At 40.4% G+C, this 23,997-nt stretch overlaps 1 protein-coding gene across 3 annotated transcripts in view; it reads right to left on the bottom strand.

Moving 5' to 3' along the window:
* Nucleotides 1-502: 502 nt before the first annotated feature.
* Nucleotides 503-23,997, bottom strand: part of znf330 (zinc finger protein 330) — a 171,518-nt gene continuing 148,023 nt past the window's right edge. For all 3 annotated transcript variants that reach the window (XM_059641909.1, XM_059641883.1, XM_048537526.2), the window contains 9 exons: nucleotides 22,732-23,012; nucleotides 20,856-20,875; nucleotides 20,489-20,559; nucleotides 18,260-18,339; nucleotides 17,626-17,752; nucleotides 6,108-6,212; nucleotides 5,287-5,333; nucleotides 4,928-5,045; nucleotides 503-978 (listed from right to left, as the gene is read on the bottom strand). In XM_059641909.1, coding sequence (XP_059497892.1) covers nucleotides 695-978; nucleotides 4,928-5,045; nucleotides 5,287-5,333; nucleotides 6,108-6,212; nucleotides 17,626-17,752; nucleotides 18,260-18,339; nucleotides 20,489-20,559; nucleotides 20,856-20,875; nucleotides 22,732-22,851 — 972 coding nt within the window. In that variant the 5' untranslated portion in view covers nucleotides 22,852-23,012 and the 3' untranslated portion in view covers nucleotides 503-694. The remainder of the gene's footprint in view (nucleotides 979-4,927; nucleotides 5,046-5,286; nucleotides 5,334-6,107; nucleotides 6,213-17,625; nucleotides 17,753-18,259; nucleotides 18,340-20,488; nucleotides 20,560-20,855; nucleotides 20,876-22,731; nucleotides 23,013-23,997) is intronic.

Here is a 23,997-nt window from a genome sequence, read left to right as displayed (position 1 = left end):
ATGGAACCTCAGATGGGTGACATTCATGATTTCGCGAATCAGCATTGGCAGAACATCCTGATCATCTTCCTAGGAAACTACAGAAACCCACAAAGCATTGAGTTTATGACCAGGATAGTGGCCTTTTCTCCTTTGGATAGATACCCACCACTCCTCCTCAGTGTGGTAACCAGCTTTCCTAACATCAATTCCACTTTAAGGGCAGGCAATGGCCTTGAGGTATTGTTGCTAGTTTATTAACAGGTCAGTGTGGATTTGTTGGGCCAAAGGGTGTGTTTCCACACTGTAGGGGTTTTGTGATCTATGAATTAAAGAATTATTTAGTTACTTCACTTAATAAAGTAAACAGGAAATCACATCAATGGCAATGACCATTGATAAATTGATTTCTTGATGGTAATACAAGTTAAAATAGAAAACAATGCAAGAAATAAAATGCATACACAAATGTCAAATGCCTGTGATATTAAAAGTGAATTATTTTTAGACATGAGAAAACAGGTGAATTAGTAAATTGTTTATTTTATGATTTTGAAGAGCTCTTCATTGGTTTTAAAGTTACATTCTCAAATGAACAATTTTGCACTGCAAAATGCAGTTATCATCCATCTTATGTGAACATATCACTCAAAAGGTATATTTTAAAATATGAATTAACACCACATCCACAGTGACTGTCCATCATAATACATCCTTATGATTCTTCATAGGGTGTGTATCCACTTGCATAGGTTCTCCCCAGATTTAGAGCAGCAAATGTGTCACTATAACCTTTATCATCAGGCTCTTTTTCTGCTTTATATTCTGCATCATCATCCTCCTCTTCATCATACTCCTCGTCATCCTCACCGTACTCATCATCATCGTCAACAGTATATGTTTCACCTCCTCCAGATGCCAAATTTTTCCAGTAATTGTTATAACCAGAAGTGCTTTCATCTTCAACACCAGACTGTCTGCCAAACTTCACTGTGCGAGCTAAAAAAGACAAAAATAATTCATTTGATATACAGTTTTTTTTTGTAACCCATTCACTCCAAGTCAAAATCAGGTGCTTGAAGTTTGCAGGCCAACCAACATGAACCATTTGATTTTTAAGTTTGACACTTACATTCAAATACCAAAAAGAATTATTTAATGCTTACACTTTAAGAGTTGTTAAATGGAATTAGATGGCATGTCCTACAGTTGAGAATGGTGATATATAGAGATATTTTCAAACGTTGCCCTGGTTTCAGTTGTAATATAGAAAATAGGACCAAGAATTGACCATCCAGCCCTTTGAGCCTGCTCTGCACCATTCATTATAGTTATGGCTGATTATCCACTTCAATACCTGTTCCCACTTTCCTCCCATATCCTTTAATCCCTTCAGCTCTAAGAGCTATGGCTAACTCCTGGAAACCATTCAATGATTTGGCCTCAACTGCTTTCTGTGGTAGTAAATTCCACAGGCTTACCAGTTTCTAGGTGAAGAGATTGCTCATCATCTCTGTCCTAAATGGTTTACCCCACGTCCCTACACTGTGGCTCCACTGCCGTTGGGAACATGCATTCTATATCTTCGCTGTCTAGTCCTATTAGAAATTTATAGTAGCATTGTTTTAAAAAACATTTGCATTCATAGAATTTTTCATGATCGCTGGACATTCCAAAGATTTTTACTGCTTCTTGACCTGAGAAGTATAATCACTTATGGTGGCACCCAAATTGTGGTCATCTAGCTCCCACAGTTACATGACAAAGACAAGATAATCTGTTTTGGTGATGTATATCAAGCAGTAAATATTAACCAGGTCACTGGGAATCAATGTTATACATAATGTCATGAAAATAAAATTAAGAGTTGGAATGTCATGTTGTGGCTGTACAGGACAAAGGTGCAGCCACTTTTGGAATACTGTGTACAATTCTGGTCACCCTGCAACAGGAAGGATATTGTTAAATTTGAGAAGTCACAGAAAAGTTTACCAGGATGTTTCCAGGACTGGATGATTTGAGCTAGAGGGAGAGGTTGAATAGGCTGGGGTTATTTTTCCTACAGTGTTGGAGGCTGAAGAGTGACCTTATAGACATTTATAAAATCATGAGGGGCATGGATAGGGTGAATAGCCAAAATCTTTTTCCCCCAGGGTGGGGGAGCCCAAACCTAGGAGGGCATAGGTTTAAAGGTGCGAGGGGTAAGAGTTTAAAAGGGACCTGAGGAGTAACTTTTTCATGCAGAGTGACCTGTGTCTGAAATGAACTGCCAGAGGAAGTGGAAGAAGCTGGTACAATTATAACTTTTTGAAGGCATCTAAATGGGTATAGGAATAGGAAGGGCTCAGAGGAAAATGGGTCAAAAGATGGCAAGTGGGATTAGGTCAGATTGGTCAGCATGGATGAGTTAGACTGAAGGGTGTTTCAATGCTGTGTGACTGACTACAATCCTAACCCTCTTCCTTCACATCAATTAAAAAGGCGAGCACAGCCTTGTTTAACACCTTGCATGGAAGGCGACACTCTTGGATAATGCAGAACTCTCTAGTACTGCACTAGACTGCCACCCTTTATCTTTGTGCTCAAATGTAGAATGGAATTTAAACAAAACTTTGGCTTTGAAGATAAAAATATATTGCTCCAAGTCAGTACCATCAGAATGACAGTGCATTGCACACATTTCTTCCGTATCCTTCAATATATTCTTATCACTTGGAATAATCATCCCTTATTTCCATACTTTATACTCTGATTGTTCACGAGTTGTGAACCATCCAAAAGATGTAGTTCGAGGGAACTAAATGCCAACTAAGGGCAGGGTTTTGGGGGGGGGGGGGGGGGGGCACGCACAGGCAAGAGTACATAGTCTATAAAAGTATTCAGGAGGCTTGCATTGATGGGTAATAAAATGAACAAAGCAAAAACAAACAAACATTCATATCGAGACACTTCATGGCTGAACACACTGCCACTAATGGAGGAGAAGAAGTAGAGAAAAATAGGAGATACAGGTTGGGAAAAGCCCTATAAAAAAATGTACAAACCGTGATGACTATTTTGAACTAGGTGCAGCATGTAGGTGACCACTGATTTAAAAACAATCTTATGGCAGTAAAATATTTTATAGTCTCATTATAGTAAAGCATAGGGATGCTAAGAGTTTAAGTGGTCAAAATTTGTAAATGGAGTATAATGTGGGAAAACCCAAGTTTAGGCAGGATTTGAGAAGCTGAATATTATATAAAATAGACAAAACTGCAGAAAGCAGATTTCACCTGACAGCGAAGGAACAGCACTCAAAAAAGCTTGTGATTTCAAATAGACCTGTTGGACTATAACCTTGTCGTGTGACTTCTGACTTTGTCCCCTCTAGTTCAACACTGGTACCTCCACATTAAGACAGATGAGAAGGAATTCTTGATCTGCTCAGGTGGTATTGAATCTGTGGAATTCTTTACTGCAGAGGGTTATCGAGGATGGGTCATTAAGTATCTTGAAGGCTGAGATAGATAGATTTTTAAGTCAGTAAAGGAATCAAAAGGTTGTAGGGAAAACGCAGGAAGCTGGAGTTGAGGAATATCAGATCAGCCATGATCTAACTGAATTGCAGAACAGACCCCATGTACTTAATGGTCTACTTCTGCTCTTGCATCTTATGGTCCTAACAATCCTCAAAGATTAAAAGACCTTCTAAGAGATGTTAAATAATAGCCTTTAAATGAAAATAGATCAATCAACTACTCCAGTATCTGACACTGAAGAAGGCACTCAGTAGAATGCAAAAGACTGCTACACTTGATTCAACAAGTGTTTTTACATTTTCACAGCCCTTCCTTTATGCTTATCTGTTTTGTTTACGCTGTGTAACAACAAGCCTAAACAATAAAATCCTATTATTGAAAGTTTCTATCATACAAAGGAAGATTCAGGCCAATCCACATCCAACAACCTGCTCTGAAAAGTATACTGGCATTTTGACAGCTTTGATCAATTCCACCACAACAGCAGACAATCCATACATGCTAAACCAAACAAAAGCCAAGTATACCTAATGGAACAATACTTTATTTTTCAAACATAACACAGCCTGTAAAAAATTCCAGGATCTAGATCTGCATCTTCACCAAAAGCAATTTTTTTTAAGATGCATAAGTTGACGGAGACAAGAATGGACATCAGACTGATGGAAAATGAGACAGGAGAAGTAGTAACGGGGAACAAAAAAAAATGGTAGATGAACTGAACAGGTACTTTTCACAGTGGAAGACAAATTGAATACCAGAAACTTGAGAGTCAGGAGCAGAGGTGACTGCAGCGGCCAGTACTAAGCAGAAAGTGTTGCAGAAGTTTAAAAGGTTTGAAGGCGGATAAATTAGATGGACTACACTCGAGTTCTGAAGGAGATAGTGGAGGATATTGTAGGGGCATTGATGGTGATCTTTCAGGAATCACTAATAAGGGAGTTCCCACAAGAGTAGAAAACGGCTAATTTTATATGCCTATTTAAGATAGGTGGAAGGCAGAAAGTGGGAAATTAAATGTTGGTTAGACTGACCTTGGTCACTGGTAAGATTTGAGAGTCCACTACTAAGGATGAGTTTGCAGAGTACTTGGAAGCATATGGTAAAACAGGACAGAGCCAGCACGGCTTCATCAAAGGGAGATCATGGCTGACAAATTTGTTAGAATTATTTACGGAAGTAATGAACAAATTACATGAAGGAGAGCCATTGGATGAAATCTATTTGGATTTTCAGCAGGCCTTTGACAAGGTGCTGCACAGAAGGCTCCTGGATAAGAGCCCATCATGTTAGGAGTAAGGTAGTGGCAGGGATAGAAGACTGACTGACAGGCAGAGGGCAAAAAAGGGTGGCACAACAGTCTCATTTCAATTGAGTGAGCAATCAGAATCTCTGTATAAGCCACATCATGCAATGATTGAACTTACTGGACATGCATAGATCCTTAGTTTCTTGTGTTTCATGACCACATTTAGGACAAGGTGGGACTTTCCCTTTTTCTTGTTTGAAGACCTTGCTGCGAACATGATCACCACAGTAACAGGCCTGCAGGGAAGGGGAAGGTACAGGGACAAATAATATATTTAGAAATTACCGTTCAACAAAAGTCACTAGTGACAGGACATCATTAAAATTATAAAGACACACATTGAATGGCAATTTCAACTGAAAAGGAAATCAGTACATCCAGTTAAATTACCAAAGGGTGAATTTAATTGGTTAAAAAAAAGTGACTGGAAATTTCAATGGAATTAAGAACAAACTGTTAAAAGCCAGTTAGCTTCACCTTGCAACGTAGACAAGAATGTTGCCCCAGGCGATTACAGGAGACACCTGGAAAGAAATCAAGCTTAATAAATAAGGTAGAAGTGCAGTAATGAACAAATACCCAACTGATCAAGTTATTAATCAGTTCTTGCATTAAATTTTATAATTTCAGAGAAATATCACTCACAACAATGTTTTTATTTTAAAATGGCGACTATGGTCACCATGGTGCAATATCAATGACAGGAAACAGAAGAACTCCCAGATCAAACAGCAACATGTAAAACATTTCCCGAAGCCACTAATTTAAATGTAAAAAATTTCCCATCACCTTGTAATGTCTCAACTAAATGTAGAGCATAGATCCTGAAAGAGTGTTAATTTGGAATTGATAATTCTAAAGGATTGATGCAAGAGTCTTACACCTTACACTAGCTGTCTCCCCTACAATTATATTTAATTTATATTGTATATTAATCGAAGGCCAGTTTTATCAAGGGAAGGCCTGCAGTCTTTCTTTCCACCATAACTTAAATGCAACAATTTTTAGTGGGTCTGTCCATTTAGATTGCAGTCTGTTCTGTAGAAGTACCCAATAGGTACGGGATTTCTTAAATTAGTTGTACACTTGCAGGAATGATGAGATTTTCATCCAGTCTACTGATTCTGGCTAGACTTCAACCCTGTTCCCAATGATACTGCAACACTGTAGATACTTGGTGCGCAAACACGCCATTGAAGAGCCACTACTGAAAAGCAGTTAAGAAAAGCAACTAATTCATGTTAATATTTTAAAAATTAATAGGGGCTTATGCAATTGATGCATCAAAAATAACATACACTTGTAAGTTTCGGCATCCAGGACTTGGCAGCTGGCTTGGTGCTCAAACTGATCATCTTCACACAAGAAGTTGTGACAGAAAGAACATCGGAACAACCTTCCTCCTGTAACATAACAAATATCAGCCAATAGATACAGGAAGTTTCTCTAATTCCTCAAATACGGCAATATTTAAGTGGGTAATGAATGATGTTATGGATTGATTTTTGAAAATGGTTACACAATTTCAAAAGGTAGTAAGCTGACACCATTTCAGCTTTGCATTAGAGTAAGAGGGCAAGAACTGAAGTTTCAGAAACAATCCCAGGTCAAAATCTGGACTTTTTTAAAATTTTGGTTCTCTTTTCAGTGAAAAACTTAAATACAGTTTAAAAAAATGTGATCCAATTTGCTAATATAATTTAATTAGCCTTCATGATGAAAATTCAGCCAGGGTTTTTGCTGAATTACTAGATATATCTGGCGACCCATCCTGCAAACTACTTGTGAACGAACTTAGGAATAGAAAAGGATTAAAGTCAGGCTATACTGCTGCGTCCTCCAGTGTTGAACTGGAAACTATGTAACAAATCGTGTTGATACATGAATTGCCTTGGAAGGTGTGGTAATTTGCTAAAGTGGTCACTATTAAAGACAAGAATTACCACACAAGACCTTTTAGTTCATATGGCTCAGTACATCATCAACTGGCATGTTAATGTACTCAGTAATGAGTATAATCCACATAAGTAGGCCAGAAATAAAGTTAATGAATGTACTCCTTAAAAAGAAACCAAACCATCTGCTTTATTTTACTTAACTGGATGCCAGCAGAAATTTGTTGAGACAAGTGACAATTTGGATAGACATGAACATAAAATAGAAAAACGCTTTAGTACTAATATACCAATCAACATAACCAACAATGTAATACGAGCATTGGTAATTCAACAACAGGGCAACCTCATTACTGGACAAAAGCTTGGTCAGAGGAAAATTTTTAGGTATGTCTGAAAAGAGGAAAGCAAAGTAGAGGTATAGGGAGAGTCTTGCAGGCACGGCCCGGAGCAAGTAACACTGTGCTGCTCAAGATATCTGAATTACAAAGAACAAGAAAATTACAGCACAGGAATAGGCCCTTTGGGCCTCCAAGCCTGCGCCAATCCAGATCCTCTTTCTAAACCTGTCACTTATTTTCCAAGGATTTGTATCTTTCTGCTCCCTGCCCAAACATGTAGCTGTCTAAATACATCTTAAATGTTTTTGTGCCCACCTCCACCACCTCTGCTGGCAACATCATCTAGGCATCCACCACCCTCTGCATGAAGGATTTTACATGCATATCGCCCTTAAACTTTTCTCCTCTCACCTTGAAATAGTGACCCCTAGTAACTGAGCCCCCCCCCCATTGTGGGAAAAAGGTTTTGCTATCGACACTGTCTATAGCTCTCATTATTTAGTAGGCTTATTAGAGGAGTTCAGATATTGTGTCAATTTGGAGGGGGGTGGAAAGATTTTACTGAGCTGGGGAGGAGAAAGTCCTTTTAGGAATTTAAAAACAAGAATGAAATTTTTGAAATGCAAATTAAGACACTGAAAGGCCGGCAATGACAAAGCAATCACAATTGGAATTGTACTAGAGATCAGAATTAGAAAAGACCATATCTTAGTGCATGGCAGGGCTGGAGAAGCTTACAGAGGTAGGGATGGGACAAAGTCTGGATGGATTTGACAAGGGTGAGAATTTTAAAAGCAGGTATTTACTGGACATGGTGTGGGGGGGGGGGGGGGGGCGGCGGCACCTGATTGAGGTGCATAAAACCCTGAGGGGCACAGACAGGGTAGACAGTAAGAATCTTTACCTCTTAAGGCTGGTCAACAACCAAGGGTCACATTTTTAAAGCAAGGAACAGGATGTGAGACGATTTGAGAAAAATGTTTTTCACAAAGGGTTGAGGGCATCTGGAACTCATGGTCAGATGAGTACAAGTGGGAAATCTTATGACAGAACTAATTAAGAACTATTTGAAATACCATAGCATACAAGGCTACAGGCTCGATGCTGAAAAAATGAGATTAGAATTGGTGTTTACTTGATGTCCAGCACAGACGCAATGGGCTGAAGGGCTTCTTTTTCCATGCTGTGAAAACTCTGACTCAATCAGGGAAAGGAAATATTTACTGGTGTTTTTTTTGTTAACGCAAGGCAGTCACACATCTTAGGGCTGGATTGTCTGATTTGGTCAACATTCAAGCACGTGAATGAGTCACTGCAAGCAAGGGAAACCAGAAGGAAGGAGCATCTGCCTTTACAACCGTCCAACCAAGTCTGAGGTTATTTCAGATTGTCTGGATGAAAGCAAGAGCTGCAGGATGCATGAATTACCTGACCATTTGATTAGGGGAAAAACATCAAGGCAGTACTTAGAGAGAATATTCCTGGGGGATTCTGGTGAAGCTGTCCGGGTGGAACTGAGGAAAAAGAAGGGGACAATCACATTGATAGAATTCTTTTATAGGCAAACACCCAACAGTCAGTGGAAAAAAATTGAGGAGCAAATACAGAGGGAGACTGCAGATAGCTGAAATAATTGGGCCGTAAATGGTAGGGGATTTTAACTTTCCAAACATAGACTGGGACTGCCATTGTGTTAAGGGCTTTGATGGGGAGGAATTTGTTAGGTGTGTTCATGAAAGTACTCTCAAATAACCTGCCTAGAGAAGGGGTCAAATTCAACCTCCTCTTGCAAAATAAGTCAGGACAAATGACTGAGGTGTTAGTAGGAAGCACTTTGGGACCAGTTACAATAAGTCTATAAGCTTTAAAATAGTTATGGAAATTGATAGGCCTGGTCCAGAAATTAAAGCTTCAAATCAAACCAAAGTAAATTTTGATGTTATTAGGCTGGAACTTTCAGAAGTGGATTGGCAGAGGTTGTTCACAGGCAAAAGAATGTCTGGCAAGTGAGAGGTTTTCAAAAAAGTGAGATAAGGAGAGTTTAGGGACAGCATTCCTATTAGTGTGAAGGGCAAGACTGGCAGGCGTAGTGAACTTTGGATGATACAGATATGGAGGCTCTGGTCATGAAAAAAAAGGAGGCATCTGTCAGGCATAGGCAGCTGGGATCAAGTGAATCCCTTAAGGAATATAGAGGTGTGTAGGAGTATGCTTAAGTGGGAAATCGAGACAGCAGAAAGGGGACAAGAGATAGCTTTGCCTGATAGGATAGAGGAGGATATAAAGAGATTCTTCAAGTATATTAAGGGCAAAAGGATAACTAGGAAGAAAACTGAGCCTCTTAAAGATCAACGAGGCCATCTATGTGTGAAACCACAGAAGATGGGCAAGATCCTAAATGAATATGTCACTTCAATATTTACTGCAGGGAAACACATGGAAATAAATACTGACGTCTTTAAAGAGAGTCCACATTACAGAAGAGGTCTTAAAACGCAAAGGTAGATAAATCCCTGGACCCGATCAAGCGTATCCCAGGTTATCATGGGAAGCTAGGGAGAAAAAAATTGCTGGGCCCCTAGCTGAAATAGTTGTATCATTGACAGCCACAGGTGAGGTGTGAAGACTAGAAGGTGGCTAATATTGCATCATTATTTAAGAAAGGCTGTAAGGAAAAGCCAGGGAGCTAGACCGGCAGGATGGTGGTCAGCAGTGGGTAAGTTGGTAGAGGCAATTCTGAGACACAGAACCCACATGCATTTGTAAAGGCAAGAACTGATTAGGGATAGTCAGCATGGCATTGTGTGTGGGAAAATCATGTCTCACAAACTTGACTGAGGTTTTTGTTTGAAGCGGTGACCAAGATGATAAGTGAAGACAGAGCAGTGGACATTGTCTACATGGACTTTAGCAAGGCCTTCAACAAGGTTCCACATGGTACACTATTTATTAAAAGTTAAATCACATGGGATCCAGGGACAGCTAGCCAATTGGATACAAATTGGTTTGATGATAGGAGGTAGAGGGTGATGATAGAGGGTTATTAGAGTCACAGATACAGGCCTGTGACCACAAAGATTGGTGCTACATCCAGTGTTGGCTCGGTGATTTATAGAAACAGTTTAGGTGAGAAAATAGGAAGCATGGTTAGTAAGTTTGCATATGACATCAAATTTAGTGGTACAGGAGATAATGAAGGTGATCTACAAGTAATGTGATCTGATCAACTGGATCAGTGGACCAAAGAATTGCAGATGGGAGTTTAATTTAGATAAACGCAAGGTGTTGCATTTTGGTAATACAAACCATGCTTGGACTTATACAATTAATGCTAAGGCCCTGGAGGAGTGTTGTTGAACAGAGAGACGTGGCGTGCAGGCACATAGTTCCTTGAAAGGAGTATCACGGGTAGACATGGTGGTGAAACAATGTTTGGTATGCTCGCCTTCATTGTTTAGAGTATTGAGTACTGGAGTTGGAAAGTTATGTTACAGTTGTACAAGACATTGGGTAAAGCCACATTTGGAATACTGTGTACAATTCTTGCTGTCCTGCTATAGGAAGAATGTTATTAAACTGGAAAGGGTGCAAAGATTTACAAGGATATTACTGAGACCAAATGTTTTCTGTCATAAGTAGAAGCTGGATAGGGTGGGACTATTATTTTCCCCATGCAATGTAATGGACTGAACGGTGACCTTAAAAGAAGCTTATAAAATCATGAACAGCATTGCAAAGGTAAATAGGCAAGGTCTTTTCCCCAGGGTGGGCAGTCCAAAAACTAGAGTGCACAGATTTAAGGCGAGGGCAAAGATTTAAAAAGGGACCTAAGCGGCACTTCACCACACACACACACGACAGTGCATGTATGAAACAAGCTGCCAGAGGAAGTGGTAGAGGCAAGTACAATTACATTTAAAAATGCAGGCAAATGGGACTAGCTCAGTTTAGGAAGCTTAGATAAATTGGTTCAAAGGGTTGTTTCCATGCTGTATGACTCTACATCCATGGCACTGTAAAACAGGAAGACATTCATGTGGCTAAGGAAGTATGAGGGTTACAATTATACATGACAGGGTGGTGATGGGATTAATACCATCTACTGCAGCAGGGAGCACAAGTCAAGATGGATATCTGGTGCCAAGGATTAGAATACTTACTCAGGGCTGGAAAAGAAGTTTGAGTGGGAGCAGAAGGATCTGGTGATGTGGTCCATGTAGGTACCAATGAGACAGGCAAGATAAAGCTGGTTCTGAATTGTCAGTATGAGGAACTAGGTGCCAAATTAAGAAGTAAAACCTCAAAAGTCACTATCTCTGCATTATTACCTTGGCCATGTGTAAACTATCACAATGCAAATCAGATTAGAGAGATGCATGTGTGGCTCAAAGAGTGGTGTGGAAAATGTAGGTTCTGGTTTGTAGAACAATGCTTAGGAGTGGTGTTCTTGCTAACTGCATACCTAAGGAAGTAGAGAGAATTGTAAACTGAATGGTATTGGCAAGAGGTCAAATTTGAAATGATGCAGGTAGATCAAAGAGCAGAGTCAAGGCCAAATACAAAAGGTATTAAACTGGCAATGATAAACAGATCATCAAGGAAGGGATAGAGAGTCAACAGATAATACTAGAATTTAAAAAGACAGCAAAAGGATAAAATGAAATGCTCTGTATCTGAATGCACGTAGCATTCAAAGCAATTGATAAATTGAGTGCACAAATAGAAGTGAATAAATATGATCTGGTAGCCATTACAGAGACATGGTTACAAACTATAGAAGCCAACTATTATCACTGTATTTTATGGTGATCATGGAATAGCGAACAGTTTTAGAAGAGTAGACCTGAAAGTGTTGTATATGGTCCAGTCAAAATGTGGCAGTGGATGGTGAAACCAGTTAGAATCAGAATCCCAACAGTGCAGATAGAGGCCATTCAATCTATCAAATCTACACCGGAGAGTATTCCAGACTTGCACCACCTCCCCATACCCTACCCTCGCAAACCAAAATTTACCATGGCTAATTCATCTCCAAAGGGCATCCCACCAAGGTACAACCCCTACCCTATCCCTGTAACCCTGCATTTCCTCATGGCTAATCCACCTAGCCTGAACATCCCTGATAACTATGGGGCAATTTAGCATGGCCAATCTACCTAACCTGCACATCTTTGGTCTGTGGGAGGAAACCTTCATGGAGGCGTTTAGTGATGTGCAATGAGGCAGATTTGATAAGGAAGCTTAAGGTGGAGGAACCTTTAGGATGCAGAGACCATAACATTGTAGAATTGATTCTTCAGTTTGAGAGGGAGATGATGGAATCAGATGTAACAGGATTACAGTTGAATAAAGGCAACTACAGAGGCATGAGGGAGGAACTGACCTGAACTGATTGAGAGGGAAGCCTAGCAGGAAAGGCAGTGGAATAGCAATGGCAGGAATTTGAGAATTATTTGGGAGAACAACAAAAATTCATCCGCAGGAAAAAAGTAGTATACTAAAAGGGAGAATGAGGCAATCATGGCTGACAGGGGAAGTCAGGAACAGCATAAAGGCAAAACAGAAAGCATACAATATGGCAAAAGGCAGTGGGAAGCCAGAGGACTGGGAAGCCTGCAGAGACCAACACAGTACAATGAAAAAAGAAATAAGGAGGGAGAAGACCAAATTAGGGTAAACTAGCCAGTAATATAAAAGACGACTATAAAGAGTTTCTTTAGACACATAAGAAGCAAAAGTGGACAATGGACTGCTGGAAAATGCTGGAGAAGTGGTAATGGGGAACAAAGAAATGGCAAAGAAACTGAATAAGTACTTTGTGTCAGTCGTCACGATGGAAGACACAAGTAATATCCAAAAAAACTCAGGAGTCAGAGGACAGAGGTGAGTATGGTGACCATCACCAAGGAGAAGGTGCTGGAAAAACAAAGGTCTGAAGGTGGAGAAATCACCTGGACCAGATGGACTACATCCGAGTTCTAAAAGAGATAGCTGAAGAGACAATGGAGACATTAGTGGTGATTCTTCAAGAATCACTAGAGTCAGGGAGAGACTCGGAGGATTGAAAAATCCCTAATGTAGCCCCTGTTTCAAGAAAAGTAGTAAGGCATAAGATGGGAAATTACAGGCCGATTAGCTGACCTCTGTCATCAGTAAGGTTTTGGAGACAATTGTGAAGGATGAGATTCCTGAATACTTGGAAGTGCACGGTAAAATAGAGTAAAGTCAGCAAGTTTCATCAAGGGGCGGTCATACCTGCCAAATCTGTTTGAATTCTTTGAGGTGGTAACTAGCAAGCTGGACCAAAGAAAGCAAAATGATGTTATCCACCTGGACTTTCAGAAGGCCTTTGACAAGGTGCCACAGAGGAGACTGCTGAGTAAAGTAAGGGCCCATGATTTAGAGGAAAGGCACAAGCATGGATAGCAGATTGGCTGTCTGACAGAAAGCAGAGAGTGGGGATAAAACAGTCCTTCTCAGGATGGCAGCCAGTGACGAGTAGTGTTCTAAAGATCAGTGCTGGGACCGCAACTTTTCACTTTATACATTAATGATCTAGATGAAGGAATGAGGGCATGCTGATTAAGTGTGCAGATGATACAAAGATACATAGCATTGAGGCAGCAAGTAGGCACAGAAGGATTTAAATGGGTTAGGAGAATAGGCAAAGTGGTGGCAGATGGAATACAACGTGGAAAAAAGAGAGAGGTCAAGCACTTTGGTAGGCAGCATAGACTATTTTCAAAAAGGGGAGAAATTTCAGAAATCTGAAGTGCAAAGGGACTTGGGAGTTCTGGTCCAGGATTCTCTTAAGGTAAACTTGCAAGTTGAGTCAGTAGTTAGGAAGGCAAATGCAATGTTGGCATTTATTGAGAGTACTAGAATATAAAAAGCAGGGAAGTACTTCTGAGGTTTTAATAAACGTGGTCAGACCGGAGCTTTGAGTACCGACAGCACTTTTGGGCTCCATACCTCAAGGTGATGTACCAGCCCTGCAGCAGGCCCAGATGAGGTTCACGGAGAATGATCCCAGGAATGAAAGGCTTAACATATGGGGAAGCTTTGAGGACTCTGGGTCTATACCTGGAGTTTGAGGGTGGAATTGAATCGAAACTTACAGATTACTGAACAGCCTGGACAAAGTGGGTGTTGGGAAGATGTTCTTGTTGGTAGGAGAGACTAGGACCTGAATGCATAGTCTTCGAGTAAAAGGGAAGACCCTTTACAATAGAGGTAAGTGGAAATGTTTTCAGCCAGACAGTGGTGAATCTATGGAATTCACTGCCACAGAAAACTGTGGAGGCCAGGTCAGCGAGTATCTTTAAAGACAGAGATAGATGGGTTCTTGACTGTCGAGAGGATCAAGGGTTATGGGGAGAAAGCAGAATGGGGTTCAGAAACTTATCGGCCATGATTGAGTGGGCTGCATGGCCTAATTTCTGCTCCTATGTCTTATGGTCCTATCCCTGGACACTACAGGGCAATGTGGCATGGCCAATCCACCTAACCTGCACCTCTTTGGACTGTGGGAGAAAACCACAGAACCAAGAGAAAACCCTCAGACACGGGGAGAATGTGCAAACTCTACACTGAGTCACCCAAGGCTAGAATCAAACCCGGGTCCTTGTGATGCAGCGGTGCTAACTACTGTGTCACGCATGTTGGTATATTCTTCCAAATTTGCATCTCTTCAACGTATGAAAGTGGAGATGAGCACCATGCTGGGAGAGCGCCTGATGTGAATGTAACAGTTAATGGTTTATATTTTATTGAATTTATTTGCACGATTTAGAAACAGCTATAAATTTTGCCTTAAAAACTTAATTTTCCAAATGAGCTGTAAGAATACACTACCTATAATAGGTCCAATCTTTGTAAGTGTGAAAGCAAAACAATTGTAGTACAGGTTTCAAATGTAATGTGTTGCTATTTGTATTGAAATGTTATCCTGCTGTAGATTGCTAATGTAGCCAATATGTGGCACTGTGGGTTCACCACCATGACTTCTGGAAGTATTTTGCCAGAAGTATTATTCAATCAAATAAGAAAATATGTGCAAAATGTTACAGAAGATCTAACTTAATACTGCTCCATATATACAATGAAAACAACTTGAAAATGTTGCCATAATGCTGCCATATGAAGCATCAGCTTTATAGGTTGAGTCAAACGTGCCATATATCTGTCTCAATACAATTCCAACTTATGGGGCGGCACTGTGGCTCAGTGGTTAGCACTGCAGCCTCACAGCACCAGAGACCCGGGTTCGATTCCAGCCTCGGGCAACTGGCTGTGCGGAGTTTGCACATTCTCCCCATGTCTGCGTGGGTTTTCTCCGGGTGCTCCGGTTTCCTCCCACAGTCCAAAGATGTGCAGGCTAGGTGGATTGGCCACGCTAAATTGGCCATAGTATTCAGGGATGTGTGGGTTATAGGGGATGGGTCTCAGTGGGATGCTCCAAGAGGTGGTGTGGACTTGTTGGGCCAAAGGGCCTGTTTCCACACTGTAGGGAATCTATTTTTTTTCCTCTCAGTACACCTGAATTAAGTAATTTTTTTTGCACAGTAACTTACCTATGCAACAGCTTGGGGACTTTTGGGTTGCTGTGTGGCTTTAAAAAAAACACAGCTCCCTCCCACAAAAAGATTATTCCCAGATTTCCAAGGTGTTGCACAGTGAACCACACAATCATAGAATCACAGTACAGAACTGGCCCTTCGGCCCACTGAATCTAAACTGCCAGACATATGCTACTGCACTAGTTCCACTTTCCTGCACTAGGCCTATAGCCCTGGATGTTATGACACTTCAAATGGTCAACCAAGAACTTCTGAAAGGTTGTGACTACTCAGCTACCCTCCCAGGCAGTACATTCCAGAGCCCTAACACCATCTCGCTGAAAAAGCTTTTCTTCAAATCTTGTCCAAGCCTCTCACCTTTTACCTGAAAAATTATGCCCATGTTACTGACGCAATGTCTAGGGGAAACCAGTACTTTCTATTCATGTTGTCCATGCCTTCGTAGCATTGGGAGAAATGTAAGCAACAGGCCAAAGCATTCTAAGGATCTCTTCATAAAATATCAAGGGGGAAAAAGAAGTCATTGGAAGCAGGAGCAGATGCGGGAGCTCAAATGGAAGGGTAAACTAAGCAGAAAAGTATGTCAGGACCAGGGCTGGATGTCCAATTTACTTTTGCTTCAGCTGAAGACATTAGGCAGCTGATGAAACGTGGCAAGTGTAGAGGGATAACAATGTTTAGAGCTGGATGAACACAGCAGGTCAAGCAGCATCAGAGGAGCAGGAAAGCTGACGTGTTGGGCCTAGACCTTTCTTCAGAATGGCTGAGTTGGGTGTGGTGGGAGCAGAAGGGATGACTGTGTCAAGAGCAGCGCTCAGGACACATTAAAAGTTTTGAGATAGCTACAAATTAAAGGCTAAATAGTTTGGAAGGAGATTCAGAAATTTGGGTGGGTCTAGAAGTCTTATTTTAAGTTGCTGCTTCAGAATTATCTGAGAGAGTGTAAATTTTTACAGCTGAAAGATTTTACTTGCATTTCATGTCAGTTGACGCATATAGGAGGTTACAACAGGCTCAGTCGAATAAGAGAATGGGACAACTATACACCATCACCTTGAGGCAGCAATGTGCCAGGCAAGTGGTAACAAGCATTTCCATCACAAGTGCTTATAGTCATTTGTTTTCCAGCTCTAACTGCTCTTAAACCGAACAGCTGGCTTGGCCATTTCGGAGGGTAATTAAGAGTTAATCACTTTGCTGTGGGGTTCACATGTAGGCCAGACCAGGAAACGATGACTAATGTCCTTTCGAGAAGGAAATTTGAGAGCCAAATGGATTTTATGACAATCAACAATGGTTACATGTTTTCCATTAGGGTAGCTTTTTATAACAATTTTGTTTAAAATCAAATTCAGATATCATTACCTTCTGTAATAGGAGTTGAACGCATGCCCACACAGCACTAGCGAGATTCTGGAATACTCATCTAATAACTTTACCATTATGACACTACCTGCCCTACTATACATCTGGAGAACTCTCATTTTTTGAAAAAGGATCAATTACTTTAGAAGTACTTGAGTCTCATCTCTGGTATGAGGGGTTGCCTTATGGAAAAAAAATTAGAGTTAAGTCAAATGACCTACTCCTCAGTTCCCATGATGTAAGGAAAGGGAGGACAAAAGAAAAGGCAGTTGCAAGACATAGCACTGGTCATATTTTGGTGAAATGTTTAATGCTTTATATCCAAGAAAACTATGTACTTTGAAAAAAGCTGTTTCAAGGTCGAACAACAGGCCACTCTAAAATATCTTCGTTAATTTAAATTTTCATCTTAAAATTGTGGAAATCATTTTTCATTACTAATTAAAATTATAAACATAACATTGAATGTTACTAACATTGCTTATTACTACATGACCCCAATGTAGTCACAAATTATTAGGCCAAAATGCAAAATCATCCTGCAAGATCAAGAATGAATGCTATTTATTGTGTTGGCTATTCAATATTACAGTCATTAACCTTCCTGTAAAACAGACAATTCATGATGATCCTTACCATGTTCCCATACGCCTCTCTCACATTCAATACACTCAACATCAGCAATGGGGCAGCTACAGGCATGTGTACTCAGGCACTTCCTCCCATGACAAACCCAGGCTTCACAAAAGTCACAGACTGCTCCCTAATAGGGTGAAAAATAAAAACAATTTTCTTCCTGACTACCTACATTTTGAAATAGTTTAGGCTTTAGTTTCATATATCTAGTATTCAATGTTACTATTCAATGTTACTAACAAATCTATTTTTAAAAACTATATTTTCCACATTATTGTGCCTGTCACAAACATCAAATTTCTACTGACTTGTTTGCAGAATGTGACAAACAAAGCCTTTATTCAACACTAGTGCATTATAATCTATATACATAAATAATCTTGTCCATTATTCTTCAACTTAGATTCTCTTTGCATTTATTTAAATATAGGACTCATTCAAAAGATGCACTGCACATTCAATAAGACAATCACAAAATATGAAAAACCTTGTGAGAAATGGGCTTTTTTTTAATGCTGTTTCAAGTTGGATCAAAATAGAAGAAAAACAAAACAGCACTGCATGTGAGCGACAAATTCCAGGCACAAAAACTCCTCCAATTACACAGATACAGAAAAGCCAAGTGAATACTCACCACCATGGCAAGCCCTGTACTGTAGACACCAGGATGTTTAATAACACAGTCTGAGCTCTTCAACATGCATTTTGTTTTCCCTAGAGGACAGAAACATACAATTTACAAAGAAACATTGCTTGTGCGTACAAAAATTACAATTCACCTTTAATTAAATTCTTTAAGGTTTGCATCCAAACTTCAAGCCTGACTACTCTCCAGAGATTCTAACTGATCTGCATTTCAATGATTTTCTGTTTTAGTTTCATATTTCAAGTACCTGCAGTATTTTGCTAAATACTGAATCACTAGTAATGTTTTCCATCCTTGATTAAATAGACAAACTCTGAGTATGGGTTGAAGCACATTTTCCAATACCTCTCTTATGATCCATCATTTGAGCTCATACTCCATCCTCTACTTTGCTGAGCCCTGGGGTGTCTGAATAACAATAATAATAATAATAATAACAGAACTCAATTCAAGGACAATTCTGTTGAACGCGTTATTTTAAGTCAGGGCCATATTCAGCATTACCTTATACAGTGGTTGGTCATATTGGATTGCCTGGTTATCAACATTCTGACTAGGAACAAGTCAGATGTCCTAGTTCACTGACCAGCAACTAGACTACTCCATTATATAGGTTGTCAAGAGATTTAATTTTGTTAGCGAGTTTTGAGAAGATTTGTAATTTTGTATATGCCTTCCATGTAAATTGTACTCACTTGCTATCAGTTATCAATATCCTTCGGTGACCTGACCCTCCAACTAATTGCGTTCTAAAGAGACAGCCTTTTATTTTCCTTTATCCTTTTCCCTTCCCCCTTGTTCTGTATTTTGTTACTTGTCTTGTATTTTTCTTCATTTCCAGCACAGATTTTCACCCACTTACTCCTTTCAATAAAATCTCAACTATTGGGTTTTCCCCTTCACTGGTGTAAAGCTTCTGACTTCACTCTTCGTGGGCTTAACACCAGATTCTGACATCCGCTTAGAGTTTCTATTTTCAGGCCTATTTTATCACCTAGGCCCGCAACTAACCAGAATGGACCCCTAGTGAAATTAAAATGCCATGAATACATGCAATATTCCAATTTAAATGAAGCCTGACATGTCTCATGTAGCAAATAACTGGAAAGTGAGATACTTTTGGAAATTTCAAGGTTCTTACAACCAGTGAATGGAGCTCAGAAAAATAGCCTTGATACCAAAGTCAAAAATAATGGGAACTGCAGATGCTGGAGAATCCAAGATAACAAAGTGTGAGGCTGGATGAACACAGCAGGCCAAGCAGCATTTTAGGAGCACAAATGCTGACATTTCAGGCCGAGAGAAGGGTCTAGGCCCGAAACGTCAGCTTGTGTGTTCCTAAGATGCTGCTTGGCCTATTGTGTTCATCCAGCCCCACACTTTGTTATCTTGATACTAGATCATTACAGTTATGAGGTGGATGTGTCAATATACTCCAGGAACTGAGTGCAAGACCAGCAACTGATCAACTCCCAAGTTTGACCTCATGTTTTAGTGTAGCCACTAAAACAGTCTCTCAATTTATTATGCCAAATTACCACATTTTATAGTCAGTTATTAAATAAAACTATTCTCTGCAATATTCCCAATAGTCACCCATTCACAAAAAGATGCACTGATGCCCAGTTCAAAAAGCCAGCATATGGCCTTTCACATTAATGCTGTATTTTTAACTAAATTAGGTGAGCACCCATGAAGCACATCAAAACATTACAAAATTAGGTTATATATTTTACATTTGTCAAGTAGTTGATCAATTTTACCGAACTTTATGTAAATACTGCAGCAAATGGAGTCTTTGAAATTATAACTCTACAGGATTTTGTTGTTAAAACCATCATGAGCAAATTCATTTTTACATTATGTGTGATTCACAAATAGTTATAGTAACAAATTTATACAGTCAGGATTAAATTAATGCAGTAATACTTATTGATTAAACAATGACAATACGTATAGTTCTCCTACATAAAATTAGTGTAGCAAAGTCGTTTCAGATACCAGTAACAGCCCAGAAACACAACTTCCAACAGTTCTTAACATTAAAATCTACCATGCCATTCCCAATAAAGAATATCTTAAAATAGATTGAGGTTTTTAGAATAAAGCTTAGTTTTCTAGGTATCTGCACTTAATAGTGTTCCCATTTACTAGTGGGAGTTGCAAGATAGAAAGCTTAAATTTAAGCAACAATGCTAATTCAAGAATCCTACTTACCACATTGTGCACAAATAGGTAACTTTTGTACTGAATTACAAAAGTAACAAAAAGCTCGATTCTTTTGCCGTCTTGACCAAGGCAGGAAAGCAAACGTAGGAAACAAATGCAAAATTAAGTATTGCAACATTAAGTAATAAACATCTATTGCACAAAAATATACGCTGTCATATGAATTCTAAATGTGGACAACTAACAGGGCATCCCAAAGTCAAATTTCAAAGAATTTTGTTGAGAACATTCAAGCATATGCACATGAAACATGTACAAAGGCTTACATAATGATAGTATTATGCTGTTATTGTCTTTGATTAAATGCGTCAAATTTTGAAAAATTTACGGGAAGTAATTCTCTGGTCTATCTTACCTTTGGCATTTGTCACATTCCTATTTTGATGGGAATAAAAGAAAGAATATTAGAGCAGAATTAGAACACAGTCGTAAAAAAAAATTTATGAATGTAATAACATTCTTTAAAAATTCGAGGGAATGAATGATGTTTGACTCTTGACTGGCCCATCGAGCTACAATGTTATATTAAGCCTGGAAAACTAGGCTTAATACAAATGCCAGTGGACAATAAATGCTAGTCACTATCGCATGAATTTTTGTTTTAAGTATTTGGTATGTACTTTTACTTTTTAAAAACTCTGGCCAACAAAGCTCTCAAATTTTACAATCATGTCTGACAGTGAATTATACTACATGAAAACTGACAAGGGTTGCACTATTTCAGGAGATTGTAGGTCATCATAAATGTTGATAGCTCTATCACCACATCCCTTAAACAAGATTAAAGACATAAAAGTGGTCACTGAGAACCAGATTTATTTCTAAGTACCAGTAAACTGCTTCATAGGGCCGGGTCCTTTGCTGTCAGTCCGTATAAAGCAAAAATTGTTATGTTTGATTTTTTTTTAAAATAGTGTACATTCATATAAACCCCTATACATTTAAAGGCACAAACAGCATCATTAGTAAACAAAATTTGACACTCGAGGGCATATGAAGTACTGTCAAAGAGGTTAAAAGGGGAGTAAGTAGTTTACAGCAGAAATCCAGACCTTAGCCCTTAGGCATCTCGAGAAAAAGCAGAGAAATAGTGGAGAGATGAAAATAAGAAATGTGGGCAGAATGGGAAGGGTATTCAAATCTTAGATATGGAGGTGATTACAAAGCTTGAAGGGGCTATGGCCATGGAGAGGTTTGAGAACATGGACACTGAAACAGAGGCTTACGTATGTCAAAATCTCCAGCCACGATAAGCAAATAAAAGTAAAAATCTAGCCAGCAGTATTTTAATGAGCTCGAGTTTAAGAAGCACACAAGGTGGGAGGCAGACAAAAAAAAATCATTGGAATGGAGGAATAATATATCAAAGAACTACAGATGCAAAACAGGACCGGAAATTGGTGCAACTCAGCAGGTCTGGCAGCATCTATGGGAAGAAAGCAGTGCTACATTAAGTCCAGTGACTTGTCTCAACTGTTAGTAGCTCAGAAAATCTGGTATTTATTCTGGTGTGGAGGGGAGGGGGTAGTGTAGACGTTAGTGCATGGGGGAAAATGGAGCCCAGAAAGAGAGAGCTATAACAGGGGTAAGTAAAAAAAAATATGTATAGCAGCGAGGACAGGAGAAAAGATGAAGAGATAAGAGCTGAGTGTGAGAAAATGGATTAGCTGTGCTGAATCCAACCAATATAATGGGATGATGGGCCTAAGAATACAAGGGAAGAGACTGAACATGCAGTGCAGGATGGGTAGAAATCATGCAAGGATGGAATCAGGCTCTAAAGTTATTGAACTCTATGTGGAATCCCAGGAGTTCCCTAATTCCCAATAGGATTTATGGAGCTTGGCCATTGCCATGAGGTAAATATCGCATGCAACGACAATTAGTACTGATGTCCACTTAAAACATGCTGGTACTCAGGGAGATCGAGTGAAAAGGAGATTAATCTTCATCATCCAACACTAACACCCCCCCCCCCCCGCCCCCACCCACACCCACACCCACACCCAAGGCCCTAGAGTCAAATAAAAGTTAACACTTCACAACCGTCCGGGAATGAGTTTTTTTTTATGCATAACCTTCAGACAAAACAAATAACAGGACAGGCTGAATGTAAGAATAGAGTTGGTGGACGATATCTGTTTTTGACAGGTTAATGCCTGGGCCGTGGCGCCATGTTTCACAGGCATCACTGCAGGTTGACAGCCACCTGACTGCTCTCCTTTACCCACCATAGAGGCATTACAGGGGTGTTTCGCCACATCCACGATGTCCCTGGCCGCCCGGGTTAACTTCTCCCGTTCTTTGCGACTTTCCGCTTTTTTTCGGGCCCCGGTCTTCTTCTTCGGCATCTTGGGACGATGTGCGATCTGAAACTATGTTAAATACCGGAAGCTGCTCCAGTCACAGCTTCACAAAGCGCCGCGCACCGGAAATGCGCCACTGGCCTCCTCCTCTTCTTCCTGTAGCTTCAGAACAGTCCATTGTCCACAATGTCCTTGTGATGATTTAACTAGAAAGGAAGGGTCTTTTAAATTAATGAAGCATTTAAGCACAAAACCGAAGTACATTCATATACTTTAACTAGCAATGTTATTCACCAGATAAATATTTCTATTCCACGCTTCAGACTCCAGCAGCCACTGAAGATGTCAAATGTCCCAGTTGGACCCTGCCTGCACTTCTCCAGGGCCATCCAGTGTTAATAAATAAGATCACCCCAGTGCCATCCATTTTACCCAGGTCCAAGACAATAAAATGTGAGGCTGGATGAACACAGCAGGCCAAGCAGCATCTCAGGAGCACAAAAGCTGACGTTTCGGGCCTAGACCCTTCATCAGAGAGGGGGATGGGGGGAGGGAACTGGAATAAATAGGGAGAGAGGGGGAGGCGGACCGAAGATGGAGAGTAAAGAAGATAGGTGGAGAGGGTGTAGGTGGGGAGGTAGGGAGGGGATAGGTCAGTCCAGGGAAGACGGACAGGTCAAGGAGGTGGGATGAGGTTAGTAGGTAGCTGGGGGTGCGGCTTGGGGTGGGAGGAAGGGATGGGTGAGAGGAAGAACCGGTTAGGGAGGCAGAGACAGGTTGGACTGGTTTTGGGATGCAGTGGGTGGGGGGGAAGAGCTGGGCTGGTTGTGTGGTGCAGTGGGGGGAGGGGATGAACTGGGCTGGTTTAGGGATGCAGTGGGGGAAGGGGAGATTTTGAAACTGGTGAAGTCCACATTGATACCATATGGCTGCAGGGTTCCCAGGCGGAATATGAGTTGCTGTTCCTGCAACCTTCGGGTGGCATCATTGTGGCAGTGCAGGAGGCCCATGATGGACATGTCATCAAGAGAATGGGAGGGGGAGTGGAAATGGTTTGCGACTGGGAGGTGCAGTTGTTTGTTGCGAACTGAGCGGAGGTGTTCTGCAAAGCGGTCCCCAAGCCTCCGCTTGGTTTCCCCAATGTAGAGGAAGCCGCACCGGGTACAGTGGATGCAGTATACCACATTGGCA

Source organism: Stegostoma tigrinum, chromosome 1 (genome assembly GCF_030684315.1).
Source record: "Stegostoma tigrinum isolate sSteTig4 chromosome 1, sSteTig4.hap1, whole genome shotgun sequence".
Lineage (NCBI taxonomy): Eukaryota > Metazoa > Chordata > Chondrichthyes > Orectolobiformes > Stegostomatidae > Stegostoma > Stegostoma tigrinum.
This window is presented reverse-complemented; position numbering and strand designations above follow the sequence as displayed.